We start from the raw sequence: 19,714 nt of genomic DNA on the forward strand, positions 1-19,714 counted from the left end.
TATTTCAAGTGTTTAGTAGCCACATGTGGCCAGTGGCTAGCATTTGGACAGGACAGTCTTTAGGTCATTGTGATGAAATAGAGAGCGCTTGGCCTGGATGGGATCCTGCAGTATTTAGCTATTCTTATTCATATTTGTATTATTCTGCCCGGTCCACACCCATGGACTCTCTCCAGACCTCAGAAACAAAAACAAAACCTTTACATTGGCTCAGCACTTTATAGTGTTCAAAGCACTTTGGTATCCACGATCTTGTTTAATCTTTGCTGCAGTCCTGTGGGCCAGAAATGAGGCTCCAAAATATAAAAGTATTGTCCAAAGCTGCTCAGCTGGCGGAGGGAGGGGCAGGGGCTCAGGGGAGCAGGGGGTTTTGCCCTAAATCCTTCATCGCTGCATCACAGACTTGGGTGGGAGGCCCGCCAAACTGCCACCATCCCCCACTACCTTAGGCAGTCCTGTGTATGCCCTTCAACTGGATTTCCCTTCCACAGCTGAGTTGGGGTGGCTGGTGGACATGCACAAGCTTCCAGACCCTGCACTCCACAGCGGGTTTTGCTCCATTTTCCTACCCCTGCTTGCTAGCCACACTTCTCGGAGAACATTTCCTCCATTGCCATAGAGGCCAGGGTCTGAGCTGGGTCGGCTCCCCTCCTCCCTCCCTGAGCTTGGAGCCACTTTAATAATTTTTTTTAAGACTTTATTTATTTATTTAACAGAGAGAGACACAGTGACAGAGGGAACACAAGCAGGGGGAGTGGGAGAGGGAGAAGCAGGCTCCCTGCTCAGCAGGGAGTCTAATGTGGGGCTCAATCCCAGGACCCCAGGATCATGACCTGAGCCGAAGGTAGATGCTTAATAACTGAGCCACCCAGGCACCCCTTGGAGCCACTTTAATAAGCATAACCTGCATCCTATGCCAGTCCTACCATAAATCAGCCCTGAGTTCTAGCTAGAGGCTCCCTCCGCTGCCAGAACCTTCATTAGCTGCGGGAATGGGCCAGGGAGAGAGCCTGGCCTTCACTTGTGCTGTGGTGACTCACCCCTTTGGGAAAGGCTGCGGTATTTGTCCTTGGGTGTGGGGGCATAGCCGCCTCTGTGGTTGGGAACACAGCCTTGCTTGTTCGCTGGCTCTGGCTTCCAAGGCAAAAGGTGGAAGGTATGCATCCCTCCCCTCCTCCATCTCCCCAGTGACCAGACCCAGGAGTCCCCATGTCCTCCCCTGCACCTTCCTGTTCCCACAACAGAGCCCTGGCCTGCATTCCCCCATGGGGCTGGGAGATGAAGGTCTGAATTTTGTGACATTAAGCTCAGCAAGATAGCATGATGTGTACATATCCAGGAAGTGCCATTTCAGTGTATTCTGTCTAGAGTGTGAATGACTGATAGAGTTAAAAAGCAAAGAAAGATCTTGGAACTAGCTGAGGAGCAAGGACACGGGAGAAAGGCACAGAGAGAGGAGGCCGAGGGTTCCAGAGACAGACTGGACTTCACAACATTGTCGAGCACTGGCTCTACCCCAGACCCCTCATCATCCTTGTGGGGTCCAGACCCCGATGACACCATGTTCCAGGAGGACTGGGCTGAGGCAGGAATGGGAGAGCTTAGACAGAAAGCAGGTCTTGGGCCATTGGGAAGGAAAGGCAGGGCTTCCCAAGTTATGGGTAAGGGGTGGGACAGAGTGGAGTCATCGGCACTTGGGGGCCCAGGGACGTTTTCTGAGACAGGACACTTTCAGTTTCCCAGCGTGCAAGGAAGGGGCACACTGGGGCTCCCTAGGCATTCCAAATTGTTCAGGGATCGAGGCCTGGGTGGGGTGGAGGCAGGTGGGGGCGTCGGGCTCAAGACCCCTGCCTTCTCTGTTGCTAGTGTGGGCCAGCGCCAGCTTGTGTGCCTGGCCCGAGCCCTGCTCCGCAAGAGCCGAATCCTGGTCTTAGACGAGGCCACGGCAGCCATCGACCTAGAGACGGACGACTTCATCCAGGCCATCATCCGCACCCAGTTTGAGAGCTGCACGGTGCTGACCATCGCCCACCGGCTCAACACCATCATGGACTACACCAGGTGGGACACCAGAACCCAGCCGGAGGGGAGTCTGGTGGAGTCATGTGTCCACTGGGAAGGCAGATAAAGGTGGTCTGGACACAGGAGAGCTCATGGGATTGTCTAGGGCCCGGGAGTGGGGGAAAGGCAGGGCTTCCCAAGTTATGGGTAAGGGGTGGGACAGAGTGGAGTCATCGGCACTTGGGGGCCCAGGGACGTTTTCTGAGACAGGACACTTTCAGTTTCCCAGCGTGCAAGGAAGGGGCACACTGGGGCTCCCTAGGCATTCCAAATTGTACCCAGGCCACCTCCCTCCAGCCTTCTGTGAATGCCGTGAGGCGGGGCTGGCTCCTTCCTGACCGCACTCTCACTCCCTGGGCCCCAGGGTTTAGGGCCCACACCCCTCGTTCGTACCTCACTCCCGCAATCTGAGTGGGGGATAGAGATGAGGGAGCCACTGAAAGAAGTTCACGATGCTCAGGTCCCTGCCTTGGGGGGCTGGACCTGACAGCACTGTGAGAGGCAAACGCACTGTGGTGAGAGCTCGGGGAGGGGGCGGGGGAGGCTGAGTTCCAGCCCCTGCAGCTGCTGGGCCCCTGTGACCTTGGCCAAGGGGCCAAACCAATCTCTCTCTCTCTCTCTATCTCGGGGTTGTTGTAGGGAGTTAATGAACCCCTTTCCCCCTTTCTTTAACCCTCCCTGGCACCAGGGCATCTAAGGATTAGGAACGGGTTCTTGCCCTCTAGATCTTACGCCTTCCCTGGAGAGGCAGCCGCTCAGCCAAAAGGAAAACCTGGGAAAGGAAAATCTATTCCCTCATTGTGTCCAGTGCTAAGGTTCACTGTTGGAGGACAGCATGAGGGGCTGAGGGCCAGAAGTGTTAGGAAAGTGACCTGGCGCTGGCCTGGCAGACTGGCCGCCTCGGAGACGTGGGAGCTCGGGGGGGATGAAAGGGAGGAAGCTGCAGCCAGTCTGTGTTGAAGGAATGTGGGGGGAGCACAGCCACAGGCGTCCATTCACAACATAAACCCCCACAGCAGGGGGACATGGGAAGATGCCACAGACTGGACGATGGGGCAGACCTTGTCCCTGTCTCAGATGTGTCCCCACACAGCCCTCAGGGGCTTGAGAACCAAGCTGAGAATGCCCGATGCTGCCATCCGTCTGTTCCATCCCTCCCCCACTCTCATCCAGTACCCCACTGAGAGAGGAAAGGGTAGACAGGAGGTCCTAGGCCCTGGGTCCAGACAAGGGACAAGGAGGGACTGAGAGAATCTATTCATTCTGTTGGGACCGATGGAAATGAATCTGACAATCATGCTATTGAATGTATAACTAGAGCTTGGAGGAAGGAAGTAAGGGTCCGTGTGTGTAGAAGGGAGGAAGCCAGTCTGCTAGGGCAGCCAGAACACTACCTCTCGTAAGAAGAGAAAGTGTCCGCCAGGCCCTAAAGGATGAGTAAGAGTTGGGGAGTGGGTGAAATGGGGTATGGACACAAATGTCAGGCAAAGGATGCAACACATGCAAAGGCCCTGGGGTAGGAAGGCACGTGAGGCTGGAGCATACACGGTGAAGGGGGCAGTAGAACCAAACAGAGGAGGTGAGAGGGACAGGCCCCACTAGGCCCCACTTCAGGAACTGTGGTAGAGCCATCCGTCCTCACCCTAAGAACAGTGAGAAACCACTGAAGAGGGAAGGGCAGTCTGCAGGCTCTAGTTCAGGCAGTGGCCAGGCAGAGATGTGCTCAGACACATTCCTCCCAGAACAAGTTTCCAGGAGCCCTGTAGTTAAGGAAGCAGAGTATGGCCATCCCCTCCCATCGAGGGGCATCTCCCTAGGGCTCAAGAGAACCCTTTCTGCACCTGCCTCTCCCTGGGAGCCAGGCTGCTGATCCTGCCCCAGGTGCACCCTGTGGTTCCTTGGCAGGGGATTGGAATCCCAGGCCCAGGCCTGACTCTTTGTGTGTGTGTGTGTGTGTGTGTGTGTGCACACGCGCACGCACACACGTATAGATCCACCCATCAGCAGCAACCAGATTTGCAGCCAAAGTCCCAGATTCCAGGGTCAGGCCTCAGCACAGCCTGGTCCCCTGCCGTGAGCCTTTGTGACTTGGCACAAAGCAGATGGAACTGCACAGGGGCTAGCACACAGGCCCGTGGCTCCCTGAGCATGGTCCTGCGACCCCGGTGAGGGAAGGGCTCATTAAGGAAGCTTTTCGGAGCCCCGACTAGCAGAGATGAATAGCAACCTTGTGTTTGATCCCAGAAACCACCTCATCTGCCAGGAGAGCAAAGGGAGAGGCTAAAATAACCAGCCCTGCAAACGTGCACGTGTGGCTTCGCGGCTGTTTTGGGTGGGTTGCCCGAAGCAGGAGGCTTGGCCTGTCCCTGCAGGGCCTGGGTGGTCCCCGGATGGGGTGGGGTGGATTGGACGGCCAGGCCTAGGCTGATGGAGCCCTGACCACTTCTTCTCTTTGGCTAGGGTCCTGGTCCTCGACAAAGGGACGATAGCAGAATTTGACTCTCCGGCCAACCTCATTGCAGCCAGAGGCATCTTCTATGGGATGGCCAGAGATGCTGGACTTGCTTAGAATACATTCCCGGGACCTCCTCCTGGCTATTCCTGGTTTTCCAAGTACGTCTGCAGGATGGACTCGATAGCAGAGGCTGGGGGCATCCATTGGGAGTTTTGCCCTGTTGGGTGCCTCCCAGAATAATTGTGCTTAAATGCTTTAAATGCAGAAAGCAGGGCCCTAGAGGTGACTGACATGCCTGAGGTCACAGCTGGCTGAAGGCAGAGCCCAGATGGGTGCCCCGGTCTCCTGATTCCCATCCTGGTGTTATTTCCACGCTGTGCTGTTCTCAATCATCTCATGGAATGACCTCTCTACTCTGTATGATTTTTCATATTTTCTACTCTGAAGTAGTTTGGTTTTTTTTTTTTTTTTTTTTTTTTTTAAGTAAAGCTTTTTCCTCCTGGAACACCAGACTGCCGGGTCAGGCCGTCCTCAGGAACAGAGTCCTGTACTCTGGGGTGCTGGCCTGAATCCATTAAAACCGGGGCACTGACGAAATAAAGCTACGTGGTCAACAATACGTATGCCCCAACGCTGCCTTCCTCTGCCTGTTCACAAGGTTTGGGACTTAGGACCTTTGGGGGAGGTAGGGGGAGAGGTGGTAGAGGTAGACTTTACATATATTCACATGGCTGGAATTATCTGAAAACTTCAGACTCGAGAGCTTTTGGCTAGATATATCGTCTTCACAGCCAAAATTTATGGGGTAATTGCCAGGAATTCCTGCTCGGCTGTGCAGATACTGTAAAAAGGCAAGAATTAAAGCCCCTGAAATCTGACCCAAGGCCTCCTGGGAAGGCTGCTGTGAACACCTTCACGTTTATGTCATCCCTCAGACCTCCAAGCCTGTTCCTCTAGGGGCTGAAATGGGCATGGGGCTTCATTTCCTTGCTCCTTTAGAATGTTCCAGACAGGTCCCCATAAGCAGCGAGGCCTCCAAGCCACTCCTCTTCCTCTGTCTGGCCAAAGCTGAATATGGGAGCAAATAGCAGCCTGGGGGCCGCATCACACACACACACACCCCACCGCCCCCGCCAATCCCAGACTGGTAAATACATCTTGAGGGGGTAAATTAAATTTGGTCCGAGCAAGCCAACAGTGGACTCATTTTCTGCAGGTCAGAGTCCATCTGGCATAAGGCCTTCTATTTGGAATGGATCTCTCTTCTTTGTTACCTTAGAGTTTTCTGTGACTCTCTCACTCCTTTGACCTTTCTGCTGTCTGATGGGACTGGTTGGAGGTGACGGTTTATCTTTCTTCCCTAAATGGTTTGCGGTAGGCGCAGAGATGTCTCCTTTGATCTGGTTCTCCTCTACCTTTTGGGTTGGCCTGTGCTGTGGGACCATTTGTTAAAGGTTAATCACATTTTTTTTGGCAGCCTGTTTCTGCCCAGGATGTTTATGAGCGTACAGAAGAAGACTTCCATCCTTGTGATAAAGCGAGTATGAAAGCACAAATGCCCGAATTATTCCGCCTCTCCTTGGTGCTAAGAAAAGGTCTCTGCTGTGTTCCTGGATTTATTAGGCCAATTTGGCATGACGTCTGCTTTGTGAGGCTCCAGCCGCCCTAGACCAACAGGAACGCGGATTCATTCGGACAGCAGGCTCCGCGGAGGCCCTGAAGGTGTAAGGCTGTATTTCCTCTCCTGCCTTGGGAGTTTGCTTCTGAGCTCACGGAGGTCCTGACAGGTGCTGACAGCCCAGAGGAGAGGCTCAGTTGTATAAAGTAAATAGCATAATCAAAACCTGTAGTTAACAGAGGATGACCTCCATCTATCTAGCTCAGCCACTCCGGGGAAATGAAGCTCACTGCTGTGAACTGGGAGGAAGGGCGCTATACAAAACACCCATCTCCAGCTGCCACCGACAGGCCACGAGCACCACGGCAGCCACGGGAGGGAGGGAGGCAGCTCAGGTGGAGGGAACGCTGTCCAGGAATTTGAACCCCCTGGGCTGAGAAGTGCCATGCTGTTTAGGAGGCCGAAATGAAAGAAGATGGGCTCAGTCCGTTAATATTTGATTTTAATAATACTTGTTATGTTTGAACAGTTGGCAATGCACAAAGAAAAAAGTTTTCCGTGAATGTTTACACATAGTGTGAACACATGCTTTAAATATGCGGTGGAGGAGGGGTGAATTCACAGTTAACAAAGCTAAAAAAAAAAAAAGTCCTTGTTATAAATTACACAAAGCATATAAAAATATTTCTCTGAATGCATAGATTAAGACTTTAAACTCACCTACCATCAACTGTGCAGTCTCAGCCCACCGCCAGACGCAGGAGTCAGCTGACTACAGGAGACTTGATGAAGGAGAAGGGAGGCCAGGGGAGAGCTCAGCCCTCCCCTGAGATGCCAAGCCCCTCCCTCACTCTCACTCTCACCTCTGTTTCAGGGGAAATGCCCCTGGACAGACTCCTCCGTAGGGGTCACCTCCGGGCCAGGGACCTCCACTGCCTCTGAGTCTCTAACTGATCTAGATGGCTAGAAGAGTTTTTACCCCAGTGATTTAGACATAAATTAATACTGGATTATTTCCTCCGACAGAACTAGCCTTCGTGTTATCAGTAAATTGTAACTTCTCCCAACAGGAAGGAAAAAAGGTTAGTAGGTCTAGGTAAACTAGCTTCTGATTGGTTGAAACACAAGGGAGGTTTCTTCTTTAAAGCACTTCAGAGAAGGGATAGTAAATAACCTTTACTCAGTGATGCAAACACTGTACAAGGGTGATTAAGTCACATCAGTAACTAGTGGAATACGGGTAAGTCACCGGACACAGTGACTCCGTGAAGCTGGCCTTGAAAACACCTCGGCCTCAGCTCGGCCCTGAGGCAGCAGCGGGAGGCCATTCGCTTAGCACAACATTCTCTTCCGTTGACATCTTCTGCATGTTCTCGCTCAATTAGTCGCAGTGTTCCAATAAAATTAACACAGGAAGTTCAGTTTCTTTGGAAACTATAGGCACTATGGGGAAAAAGCTTCTTAAGACAGCAGGGATGCTCTTCAGCTGGCTTCGAACCCCTGCCCTCCTGCTTGTCCAAGTGTGCTCGTTCTTGCTTCTAAAGTTAAGCTGTTTGTCTCAACAAGACAGTGGCTCTTTTACCATTAATGACACTGAAGGAGAGGAAAAGAATTCTTGAATGCGCTCTTTAAAAAAACATTCGGATGCCATGTTCCAGAGTTTAATCAGGTGTCTTCCAGAACAAAGCCCAGGAAGCTCTCGACTGGCTCTGTTAAGTGGACTGGTGGTGGTAGTAGGGGAGCCCTAAGAGCAAACAATTTGTTTACAAAAAGCAACAGGTTTCAGAGTTGTGTAAAAATCCTAATAATTTCAAAATAACCTTTATCTTTGATACAAAAATAAAGATGCTATCTCCTTTAGCTCAGTTTCCCACAGTAGCCTTTAAAATAGCAACAGATTCAGTTTCAAAAATTGCTTTTTCGTTTCTAGTGGGAAATGGAAGTGGAGAACACGGGCCGGCCATGTTTGTGCTCTTCTCAGACAGGTGCAATTAAACACGCAGAGGACAGGAACGGCTTTAGAGATTGAAAAGGGGTGAGGGGGGAAAAAAAAAGTAGTCGCTTTTTTGGAAAGCATCAGAGAGCCCTCTAGCGGCCACAGAGTTAATGCAGCAAGGGCGGTCCAGGCAATGGCGGCCTAGAGATGGGGAAGCAGTCTTGAGGGCTCACAAAGGAGGGGCGGGGGAGGGGCAGCTCTTTTGGTTAACAGCATACTTACAACTAGGAAACTGAATTCTTAAAGACTTTGAACCTGAGTAACATTTATAAGTAGGGTATGTGAAACCTCACAGCCACTAGTCACACTAAAATTCTTTTGCCCAGTACCTGTGCTTTCCCCAGTTTCCTCTGTGGCCAGCTCCTCCTTGCGGAGAGGTGGGAGGAGGCGACACCAAGAGAGCATGTCCACCCTGCAGGCGCCCCTGCGAGAGAGGCTCCGCGCTCTCTCAGCATCTGCGTGGACAGCTCACTGCCACGGGGCACACAAAACTGTGTTTCGGGACTCGGGACTGCCGGCTGCTGCCTCTCCAGACCACTTCTCAGCTGTTCACAGCTTCAAGCAATAGGTTTATTGTGCACCAAGAGGCTTGGAAGAGTGGCACCGCTGCTGGGGGGGTCGGGGCCTCCTACCTTGGCAGAACGATGTTAGTGTATGCTACACAGTGGCGCCCAAGGCATTTCCATCTATGGCTGGTCCTTGGCCCAGAGGGGATGCGCACTGTCACAATACTCAGCGAGGAAAGTCCCTGCTGCATTAGTAAGTCAGTTTGGAAGCTCTCCTGTTGTAGCAAGGTCTTTCAGTCAGTGTAGATGCAGCATTTCTGAACAGAAAATTGTTCTCACTTATCATTAGAACCAGTTCCAGCTCCTGGAAGTCTTGGAGTCGAGCAACGTCTTTATCCTAAAACAAAATAGGTTGGGCATGTTAAGAGCAGTCACTTGTCTCTATATGTTTGGTGTGTTGTGTCAATACCAGTATCTCAGCTCCTTTTAAGAGTCTCATGCTCTACCGACTGAGCTAGCTGGGCTCTCCGCTCATTTTCAAGCCAGGGAAAAAAGGGGGAGGAGGAGAAGCAGGGGGAGGAGGAGAAGAAGGGGAGGAGGAGGAAGAGGACAAAGAGGAAGAGGAGGAGGAGGAGGGTCGAGAAAAGAAGTGGAAGAGGGTCCAGAAGAGGAATAGAAGAGGAGGAGGAAGAGAAAGAAGAAGAAGAGGGGGAGGAGGCTCGGCAAGAAAAGTGGGAGGAGGAGGAGGAAGATGAGGAGGAGGAGGAGGAAGAAGAGGAGGAGGAAGAGAAAGAAGAGAAGGAAGAGGAGAAGGAGGAGTGGGAGGAGAAGGAGGAGAGGGAGGAGAAGAGGAAGATCCCAGTGGCAGGCTGTGGGGGCCAGTGCAGGAGAGAACCTGGGGGTATGAGCTGGGTTGGCGTGGAGGCGGAAGCCCTTACCAGCAGCTGCTCCAGGATGAGCACCCCCTGAAGCGAGAGGCCATTCAGATCTGTTCTCCCCAGGTGCCCTGAGACGCCATGGGTGCTGGGAGGACCACACATGTGTCCATGTGGATTTGTGTTATCATCTAACCTGGTTCTTAACACAGGCCGTATCTGATAGTGCAGTACAGTGACCCTCACCTATCACTCCACAACCAACCAAAAATAGGTACATGGGAATTGTAATTCAGAACATTCTCTCTGGTATGCTACAACTTTCAAAAACGTCACATCTCTGTAGACGCAGTAGAGGGAAAGAAAGCTCAATGACAGCGGCTGGAAAACCACCCTTTGCTCCTTGTCTAGTCTCTTTTCAGTTCTCAACTATGATTCACACAGCCAAGGAGGAAGCTGGGTATTTTCCAAATGCAAAAAGCCACCAACCACTCGTGCTTAACAGACCTTCCTTACCTTTCTTACCAGAGTATTGGGTAACTTTCTGATCTTCTCCACCTGATCTGGATTAACACCCAGCTCACAGCAACTCACTCTGAGCAATTCTTGATAGGTGAGCTCCTGTCGGTCCAGTTCAATTTCAATGAAATCATTTTCTCGAAGAGATGGGTTCTGAATCCTCACCTTGAGTACCAGCTCTAAAAAAAAGAGAGAGAGAAATGTTCACGGAGGAGGCCTGCACCATCAGCCCATGTAATTTAAGATCTTCCCTAGAAGACAGTTCTACATAACCACGTCCCGTGCCAAAGGCCTGCACCACCCTGTGAGAGAAGCCAGCCCCGCTGGCAGGGTCAACTCAGCCCCACTTCCGGCTCCTCCGCCACTCTCCTGCGCTGCCTGCCCTACGTGGAAAACTGCAGTTCACAGAGCAAAAGAGGGGAGCGTTGCGGGGGAAGACAACCATCCAGTGTGCAGAAGGACAATTTACTTTTGCTGCTGGAGCACAGGAGGTGAAGGTGTCCAGATGGCTTCGGGTATCAAACCACACAGGAGCAGGGCAGGGAAAGAGAGCTGAAAGGAAGGCACAGGCAGGGTATGGGAGAGGAGTGACTCTAAAAGGACTTAATACCTATGGATATAAAGCTATCTCTGAATGATGACATTCCTTGCAACAAACACAGTAAGACAGCGGAAAGATAAGCTACTAATAAGAAAGACCGTCTGGGGTGCCTGGGTGGCTCAGTGGGTTAAAGCCTCTGCCTTCAGCTCAGGTCATGATCCCAGGGTCCTGGGATCTAGCCCTGCATCCAGGTCTTTGCTTGGCGGGGAACCTGCTTCGCTTCCTGTTTCTCTTTCTGCGTGCCTCTCTGCCTACTTGTGATCTCTGTCTATCAAATAAATAAATAAAATCTTAAAAAAAAAAAAAAGAAAGAAATACAGTCTGACTGTGATCTGAATGCAGTATACCTCAGCATGGAAAGAATCTGGACTTTGGGAGTGAATAAGCACTATTATTCAAGGGTCTGGGATCTAAGCCCTCCGTCCCTAAATTCTGAGCCTGGCTGCCAAGATGGCCCACGCCAAGCACCTACATGGGTCTGTGGGTTCTACTCTGCTCTTTACGTATGAATCCCTCATGGCAGCCCTAGGCCATGCCTATCAGCACCTGAATATACTTCTTTCCTAGCTCTTTTCTCCGTGTAGACCTAGACGGCATGACACAGCTGGAGTCTAAGTACACCCAGTGTGCAGAGCCTCATGTCTGAACACCACTCTCCGCCAGAAGGAACCAGGGTTCCTTGGAAAAACAGCTGCCTCTGGGGCTGGGGTGGGGAAAGCTACACTGGAAGCCTGGACCTTCTTGCCACACCAGAAAGGACACACTCCAAGAATGATGGGACATGTCCACGCAACACAAGAACTGGCTTGAAGGGGCTCCCTCTGGACAGATTTGGTGTAATTTGAACATCAAGACAATGCTAGTAATGAATTATAACCTAATGTAAAGAAACTACGAGTTCATATTGATATAAAATATGGAGGTGAAGGGAAGGTCCTTCTTTGCAGTAGAATAGCGACTAGTATGTAGAGAAAGATGATAGGGGATCATATTACACAATACTGGGCCTGGATTCTTCAAAAATACTGAGGGCCAAAATGACAGAGAAAGGCTGAGGAACCTTCTAAATGAAAGGAAAATGGAGCAACAGGATAACTAAATGCAACGGGTGACTCCGGGTAGGGGGCAGGGGGCAGGGGGCAGAGGTGGAGGGAGAGCGCAGAGCTGCCAGAGGGCACCGTGGAGATAACCAACAACAACTGAATTCCGCCTGGATTAGCGAATGGTAATGTAGCAAGGTTACATTTCCTGAACTCCATCACTGGATGGTGCTTATGTAAGAGACCACCCTTGTTCTTGGAAAATACATACTTAACTATTTCAAGATAAACAATTTGTGAATCTGGGTAAAGAGAGCTCCTTAAACTAGTCTTGCAAAATTTCTGTAACTCTGAGATTAGATTCTCAATACCTACATAAATCTCACCCCCTACCGCCCCTTCTACCCTCCTGCCCCCAACCGAGAAGTGCATCACTAGACCTCTGGACACGGGCCAGCCCGCAGCGATGGCTGCTTCCTGCCACAGGCTTACCTTGCATATTAAATGGAAATGCCCCCGTGAAGAAGAACGGCTGGAATGCTGGCGTCGGGCCTGCATATGTCCCATTTTGAGGCTCCAGAGACACTGGTGGCTTGGACGGGACAGAAGAGAACAGCGAGCGGCTCTGACTCACTGGTGGCTGACAGACAGGACCTGGTTTTGTGCTTTCTGGTGTTCTGAGTATGGCAGAGGGGGCAGACACATCCCGGTTCTGAACCAGTGCCAAAGAGGTGTGGTCCCGTGGAAAGGCCCCGGCCAGGGGAGGCTCCCCCGTGGGGAGCAGTGGAGGAGAGCCATCTGCAGCAGGCGACGCTGGCGGTGTGGAGGGACCCCCGTTCTGTAGCTGGCCTGGATCCTCTGCCGCAGGGGTGTAGATGAAAGGGAAGGCTGGGTTGGCCAAATAGTTGGGAACAAAGGGCAGTTCTGACTCCTTCTTCAGCTGCGGGAGGCTGTCAGCACCATCATCTTCTTCCACTTACAAAGAAGAAAATGCATAACATTTACACAGCCCTTTAAAAATCACCAGGGAAGGAATGTCTTGGGAAAGCTAGTGGTATGTGACATCTTTTGTTCAATGTTTATCACCTCTTCAAATCAGAAGAGAAAAAAAGCGTTTCATCAGGTTTATGATCGCCATTTTTATCACCTTAAATTTTACAGATTAAAAAAATAAAACCCGGTAGCACCGACTTGTCTGGAAATCACACGGAATTGCTATCTTGGCACGGTAATATTACCTTTGCTTTTAAAAACAGATTTGTGGTTTGAGTGGCATCAGGATCGCGGCCAACACCACTGTGAGTCTTAAATTAGTTTGACAAAATCAGAGGTTGCCCCCAACACAGACTCACCTCCCATGATCTTCCTGATTTCTCTCCTTGATGTCAATTGTACTGGCATTTCTCCTTTTGTCGTAAGAATCTCTTTGTCAGCTCCTGATTGTAGTAAGTAGGAGACCACCTGACCGTGATTGCGCTTACATGCCCAGTGTAAACAGGTCCTGTCCCAAGGAAAGGGAAAAGAGTGAGTTAAAAGGCGAGAGGTGACTCGGAATTTCAAATCACATGTGCTAGTCAAGAAATATATCCTGGTTCAGATAGAACCAGGAAACCAGGCTGACAACAACTTTTCTTTCCAGAAAGCAGGTGCTTGAAATTTATTTCTAAATTTCATTCTGGGCCCTTGGGAAAAACCAATTTATCCTAGCAGCTTTCATGTCAATGGCTTCCACGAGGCTGGCTGGCCAGCGAACCCTGATGGTACTGCTGAGTGGTCTTCCATCAGTGACGCTCATTAGACTATCCCAGTTTCTTTACGATGTTTTTATAGGGCCACATTCCTTTTTAGGGACAATGGCAACTTGCTTCATATGCACCAAATGACCCATGAAAATTAAATATTATCAGGCTAATAATCATCTACAGCTTGCTCTGCTGCTAAAATTATTATTGCTACAGTCGATATTCCCAGGCGAATCTCGGTTGCTCAGTCTTTTCCTTTTCCTTTTCTTTCCTTCACACACACACACACACACACACACACACACACACACACAAGGTTCTGAAATTTCCATTTCTGAAAAAGTTGGCTTCTCTAGTTCTCTCGTACAGCACCGCACTCAGACTTTAATTCCTACGGCATTTACAAAATGTACATCAACGACCAAAATTTTGAAGAACAAACTCTTCTGGGGTGCCTGGGTGGTTCAGTGGGTTAAGCCTCTGCCTTCAGCTCAGGTCATGATGTCAGGGTCCCAGGATCAAGCCCAGCATCAGGCTCTCTGCTCAGCAGGGAGCCTGCTTCCTCCTCTCTCTGTGCCCGCCTCTCTGCCTAATTGTGATCTTTCTCTATCAAATAAATAAATAAAATCTTTTTAAAGATTAAAAAAGAAGAAAAAAGAACAAACTCTTCTAACAGATTAGACTCATTTAAGTAAAACTAATTATTTACTATTGTACACATAGGAAGGGTTTATGCATACTCTGAAGGGCTATTAACACTGCATAGAAATATAATTAGCATGCCAGTTAAAAATTCCATCTTAACAGAAATGAAAGGACTCAAAGTTACTAAATTCATCCCCAGTTGCCAAAAGCTGAATGATATTAAAGGAAAATATTTTTCCCCTCTGTTCTGAAATGTCCTCACTCACCAATTCTCTAATTGAACAGAGGTAAATATCTGCAGAGTTTATAGCCAAATAAGCCAATATGGTAAAAGAACAGAACAATATGTTCAGTAGTGAGGGGCAGGTCACTAACCTGGAAGTTTAACTATCCAGACAGTTCCTTGGGTTCCAGGGAGACATTGATTTGCTCTGGCCTCCTAAACATTTCTGACTTACTGAAAGCCAGCCACTCCACTGATATTTCAGAGTGATATCCTGCGCTATTATTCATTAGAGTTAGATTATCTGGGTACCTTTAAGATATACTCTATGAAGAAAAGATTGCCATTTGGGGAGAAATAAGGGAAGAGGCTTGATCTCAGCATCTGAAATATAAGCTCATGAAGACAAGAAAGTGTCTGCTTGGACAACCAGGTACTTTACCACTGAACACATGAACCAAGAACAAGGTGGACACTGCTCCGAGTGGAAGGAGCCAATACATCCTTGACCATGGGCAAACTGCAGCTAAGTGAGTGAGTGTGTGTGTGTGTGTGTGTGTGCATGTGTATCTCTGGCACAGGCTTGAAAAGTGAATAATGATAATAAGCGACCATTCAAAAATGAATGGAGCATGATGAGAAAAATACATTCCCTTTTAGAAATAAACTACTCACTTGCTGGTAGTAAATCACTTGTCCATGACAAGCTTGAGACTGAAGAAACTAATTTACTGCCAGTGGGTCTGAGACCCTCTGGGAAAACCAACTAACTAAAGCATCACCATGTAAAGTGGGGTTCAGTCAATGTGGCGTGATTCCCCACAACCCCATGCCCTGAGTGATCATTTACAGTCCAGACTTGCGTGGCTCTGGGCAGCCATAACTCAACCAGGGAGCACTTTCAACTTTTTCAGGAGCCATTATACTTGTTCCTTAAGGCCAAGGGGGTATGCACACCCTTGAATTACAACTGCTGTGGGAACCCTCTCTCTGAACTTCCAACTCTTTCGGCTTTAAATTTGCAGTCAGACTATCCGGTTAGTCCGGGGAAAGTATTTCAGACCAGAGGCACTGGCCATCATTCATCGGTGCTGAAATTGTGGTTATTGAGCAACTACAAATTGAAAGCAGTTACCATTCTGCTTTTTTATGCTAGAGGCTATGTTTTTTGAGGGTAACCTTTATATCCCATTACTCAGCACACTGCTTAATAAGAAGAAAACAACAGTTAACACAGATATAATGCTTTTTACACGGAGGACACTGTTCTAAAGGCTTCACATCTATTAACTCATTCCATCTCTGAACAACCCGTGTTACCAACATTCCCCGCATTTTCCAGGAGAGGAAACAGAGGTAGTCAGCAAATAAGGGAACTGAACAGTACCCTAGGTGGTAATTATGCTTTAGAGGGACGATAAAACAAAGGAAGGGACTAGGGAGTGCCAGAGGCAGGGGAGGGGCATGGTGCCATTTTAAATCAAGCACCGAGGAGAGGCTCACCAAGGTGACATCTGCACTGATACCTAAAGGAGATGAGGGAACAAAAGAATTTTCGACTTAGAGGGAAGAAAAAACACAAAGGCCTTGAATCAGGGCCAAGGCCGGTGTTCTGGGAAAAGCTGGGAGGCAGGGGAGCAGAATGAGGGAAGCAAGGGTCAAATTCAGAGATGAGGCACAGAGGTAAGGAGGGAGGACAGTGCAGACAGGAGGCGGAAACTCTAGGACTGCAGGCTTTTACTCGGAGTGGGATGGCAGCCATGAGAGGGTTCTGAGCAGAGTGAAACAATTCGACTTACAACTTCCGTTTTACGCTCCCTCTGGCTGCTGTGCTGAGAAAAGACTGCAGGGTATTAAGGGTAGACGCAAGGAAATGAGTTGAGGGGCGGCCTTGAGAGTCTGGGCAACAGGATGATGGTGGCTGTGTACCAGAGGTGTAGAGGTAGAGCTAGTGAGAAGCGGTCCAATTCTGACCACAGCTGTAGGTAAAGCTGGCAGAATTAGCCGACTGGCCGGATGTGGAATATGAGGGAAAGACAGGAGGCGAGAAGGGCACCGAGAGCTCTGGCCCGAGCACCCCAGACACCAAGATGAGCTGGGATGGTAGGGGGAGGAGGGGAGATCAGGAATGCAACCTGGAACCTCCAACATGAGGTGCCTAACAGACATCTTCCTGGATGGATGAGGAGCTTCCTCAAATTCAAATTTACATATACTGAGCACCTCCTATGGGGCAGGCATCATGATGAGGAAAGTAGGGTCTGGAGTCAGATGCTGGCTTCCTTTCTAGTAAATTCCATGACCTTGGGGGAAATTACTTAATCGTGCTGGGCCTCAGTTTCCTCATCTGTAAAATGGAGAGAGTAACATCTATGTTCTTGAGTAGTTGTGAAAGAGATAATGAGGCAAAGCTCTCAGAGCCTTGTTTATGTCACAAACTCAGTAAATGTTAGTGATTCCTACGATGCTTCCGATTCCTGCGATGCTTCCTCCCCTTCAGTGGTCACAACACTCTTCTCAGACAGCTGGAAAATGAAGGGACTCAGGCAAGGTTGTACTAGCTAAAGCAGGAAAGGGAGAAGAACCTGCGGGAAAGACCAGGCTCCTTCTTCTACACAACACTGCCTCCCACTGCCAAAACAGTGAGTCACAGCTTACGAACCACAGAGCCACAGAAAAGGTACACACAGAACAGCAGTCTTGTTTGCAAACACTTTTGAAGAAAACAAAACACAATGAAAATAGCTAATGTTTCCTGGCCTTCTGGTGAGCTATCCCGGCTGTTCTCCTTAGGAGATAGGTATCTTTGAAGGAGTCGGGAGACAATGGTTGTGGTCCCTGCTATCTTATTAATAGCTGTGTGACCTAGGGCAGGTTATTTTCTGCGGTTGGACTCAACCACCCATCTCTAATATCCCTCTCAGTTCCAAACTGTATGATTCCACTTTAAAAAACAAAGCCTTGAGGTGCCTGGGTGGTTCAGTGGGTTAAGCCTCTGCCTTTGGCTGGGGTCATGATCTCAGGGTCCTGGGATTGAGCCCCCGCATTGGGCTCTCTACTCAGCAGGGAGCCTGCTTCCCCACCTCTCTCTCAGCCTGCTTGTGATCTCTGTCTGTATATATATATATATATATATATATATAATCCATCTTATATATATATATACAGACATATATAAATAAAATCTTAGAAAAAAAATAAAGCCTTAAAAAAATAAAATAAAAAATAGTCTTTCCAAGCTCACTTTAACTCTAAGCTAGTGAAACAGGCTGGTTAAGCGATACTTGGATCAAATAAAAATTTAAAATTTAAGTGTGAAGAGGACAGAATGACACCACACTCGGGAACTTAACACTAAAAATTTGACCAGCACATCCTAAAATGACACTCTTTTTAGACTGGGAAGGACTCAGTCTACAGGCAGCCATCTAGAGTCTTGATTCCAATTCTGTATTTAAGATTGTCATTAAATAAAGCTAAACACTCCATGGGATAAACGAGTAAGTCTTCCATCAACAGGCAGCCGTCGGCAGCAGCAAACCACTGGTGCAGTGAGACAACAGAGACACAGAATAGTGATGCAAGTGACTGGGGGTTTTTGCTTTTGTTTTTCCGGTCTTGGGAAAAGAAATCGTGCTAATTTATAAGATTCGTATTTGCTCGGTTGCTTATGCGTTTTTGCTCTGAACAGGTGTGTTCTCCAGAAACTCCCAGGGCAAAATAATTCAACACTCGAACCGGGGTGAGCTCTATAGGAGCGTGCGAATCATTGGAATCGTGGCCGCCAGGGTTCCGGCCCAGCGAGCCAGGGGAGCGCGGGTGGGGTGCGGGGCTCGGCGGGGCGGGGGGGAGGGGCGGGCAGGGCTTGGGTGGGCGCTGCCCCGGGAGGACCACGTGGGCGTGGATTGGGGCAGGCCGCGCTCCCCACCGCACCGCGCAGGTCGGGGGGCCGGGGCCGGCCTCGCGAGCGCCGGGCCTCAAAGGCCCCGGCGCCGGGCCACGCCTTGATGGGCGTCCGCGGGCAGCGCCGGGCCTCGGTCGCCCGCCCAGCGCCCAGCGCCCCGGGCCCCGGCCAGCTGCTCGGACCTAGGCCTCCCCCGCTCCCCACTTACCAGCCGTTGACCTCATTTTGGGAGTTCACATCCACCCCGCTCTCCACCAGTTTCTGCACCTCCCGAATGTCCCCCAAGGCCGCGGCCTCCCGCAGCCTCTCCTGCTGCTCCTTCTGCTCTAGGAGAGCGCTCATCTTCCCCCTCGGGCCCAAGCCCCCGCCCGCCCCGCCCCGGGCCCGTCAGCGCCGCCGCCGCCGCGGCCCGCTCCCCGCCATGGGGAGAGCGCGGGGCTCGCCCGCCCTGCTCGCGCCCGGCCCGGGGCTGCTGCTCCCGCCCGCCGCCGCCCGCAGCTCCCCGGGCTGCTCCCGGCCGGCCACAGGCCCTAGCCTCCGCCCCGGCCGCGCCTCCCGCGGGCCGACTGCGGGGGACCCTATTCGGAGTGACAACCCTGACCCAGATAATTTCCGTTCCTACCCTCGGCCCGGGCGCCCGGCTGGCTGTTTATGTAACCGCTGCACAACATTACCCGCCGTGATTCATGGGCTATTTTTAGACCTCCCCGCCCCGCTGCTTCAGGGGAGGAGGACAGACACATGGAAAGGGAAGAAAGCATAGCTGAGAGCCAGAAAAGCCTTATCCTCTGGCGCAGGCTGTTTACCAGGCATCAAAAATAATTGGTGTTTCTTCGCCGCCACCCCCCAAGTCTGTTTGGCTCTTTTTCCTTATCTGAGCCAACGCCTGCCCAGCAGGACGTGGAAACGGGCTGAAAACGATCCTACTATTATAGGCCCATAATTGCAGACGTAGATTACGCTGTTCTTTCTTCTCCCGACAGTGCTTGGGACCATCCGGTTCGACTATTTCTTTCAATCGTTGCTGTTTTCTATCTCGTTTTAGGCAGAGATTTCTTCTAACTTGGCTTGCAGGGAAAATATTTATATTGTGCCCGGAGTCTCTAAACTGTAATTTATTACCGCTTATAAATCATGATTAATTACTCTCCATGAAGGCCATGTAAGGATAAAAGAGAGCGAGGAAGGCTCTCTTTTTTTTTATCCTGGCCCTGATGCCGGGATCTCTGGGGAGAGCTGGGGTGTGAGTCCGCGCAGCATTTTGCTTGACTCCTGCCTGATCAATGCAACGAGGCTCAGAGCCTGGGTTGGCACTGGTTTACTACCCAGTGGGAGAAACACAGAACACGGTTTTGCTGAGCCCAGGTGCCTCGGAGAGATCTTCCAAAGCGGCACGGGTCAGAACCGAGCAAATGGGGTCAGGAAGATTAAGGAAATAACCCTGTGGTGGAAAGGAGAAAGGCCTGAACAAAGAGAGGAGATGAAATGGAAAGAGACAAATGTAGGCACAGAGTTTTCATTTCCCTCTC

At 50.3% G+C, this 19,714-nt stretch overlaps 2 protein-coding genes across 10 annotated transcripts in view; one reads left to right on the plus strand and one right to left on the minus strand.

Moving 5' to 3' along the window:
* ABCC3 (ATP binding cassette subfamily C member 3) overlaps positions 1 to 7,994 on the plus strand; it is a 48,356-nt gene extending 40,362 nt beyond the window's left edge. For 5 of the 6 annotated variants that reach the window (XM_059378544.1, XM_059378543.1, XM_059378541.1 and 2 more), the window contains 2 exons: positions 1,867 to 2,061; positions 4,522 to 5,135. In XM_059378544.1, coding sequence (XP_059234527.1) covers positions 1,867 to 2,061; positions 4,522 to 4,630 — 304 coding nt within the window. In that variant the 3' untranslated portion in view covers positions 4,631 to 5,135. Of the gene's footprint in view, positions 1 to 1,866; positions 2,062 to 4,521; positions 5,136 to 5,993 lie in introns of those variants that run through there. The other variant, XM_059378542.1, reaches the window with a different exon arrangement.
* On the minus strand, positions 6,619 to 18,572 carry ANKRD40 (ankyrin repeat domain 40). 4 transcript variants are annotated; one of them, XR_009400161.1, is made up of 6 exons: positions 18,394 to 18,570; positions 13,024 to 13,172; positions 12,164 to 12,646; positions 10,028 to 10,209; positions 8,763 to 9,033; positions 6,619 to 7,878 (listed from the first exon to the last, which is right to left on the minus strand). XR_009400161.1 is itself a non-coding variant. In XM_059378549.1 (5 exons), exons 1-5 carry the CDS (start codon positions 18,525 to 18,527, stop codon positions 8,887 to 8,889), a joined length of 1,086 nt encoding a protein of 361 aa, XP_059234532.1. In that variant the 5' UTR covers positions 18,528 to 18,572; the 3' UTR covers positions 6,619 to 8,886. The 4 variants fall into 4 exon arrangements, 3 of the variants coding, with proteins under 3 accessions (XP_059234532.1, XP_059234533.1, XP_059234531.1); XM_059378549.1 differs by having other exon boundaries at positions 6,619 to 9,033; positions 10,037 to 10,209; positions 18,394 to 18,572; XM_059378550.1 differs by having other exon boundaries at positions 6,619 to 9,033; positions 10,106 to 10,209; positions 18,394 to 18,571.
* Between the last annotated feature and the right edge of the window lie 1,142 nt (positions 18,573 to 19,714).

Source organism: Mustela nigripes, chromosome 16 (genome assembly GCF_022355385.1).
Source record: "Mustela nigripes isolate SB6536 chromosome 16, MUSNIG.SB6536, whole genome shotgun sequence".
NCBI classification, from domain to species: Eukaryota; Metazoa; Chordata; class Mammalia; order Carnivora; family Mustelidae; genus Mustela; species Mustela nigripes.

Bases quoted from the DNA above. Each gene is read 5' to 3' on its own strand.
- ANKRD40 (XM_059378548.1), bottom strand. From the start codon at position 18,527: ATGAGCGCTCTCCTAGAGCAGAAGGAGCAGCAGGAGAGGCTGCGGGAG. The intron at 12,647-13,023 runs GTGAGTCTGTGT...CTTCTTTGTAAG, and splicing joins AATCAGGAAGATCATGGGAG to TGGAAGAAGATGATGGTGCT. The intron at 10,210-12,163 runs GTAAGCCTGTGG...TCTTTTTTTTAG, and splicing joins ATTTCCATTTAATATGCAAG to AGCTGGTACTCAAGGTGAGG.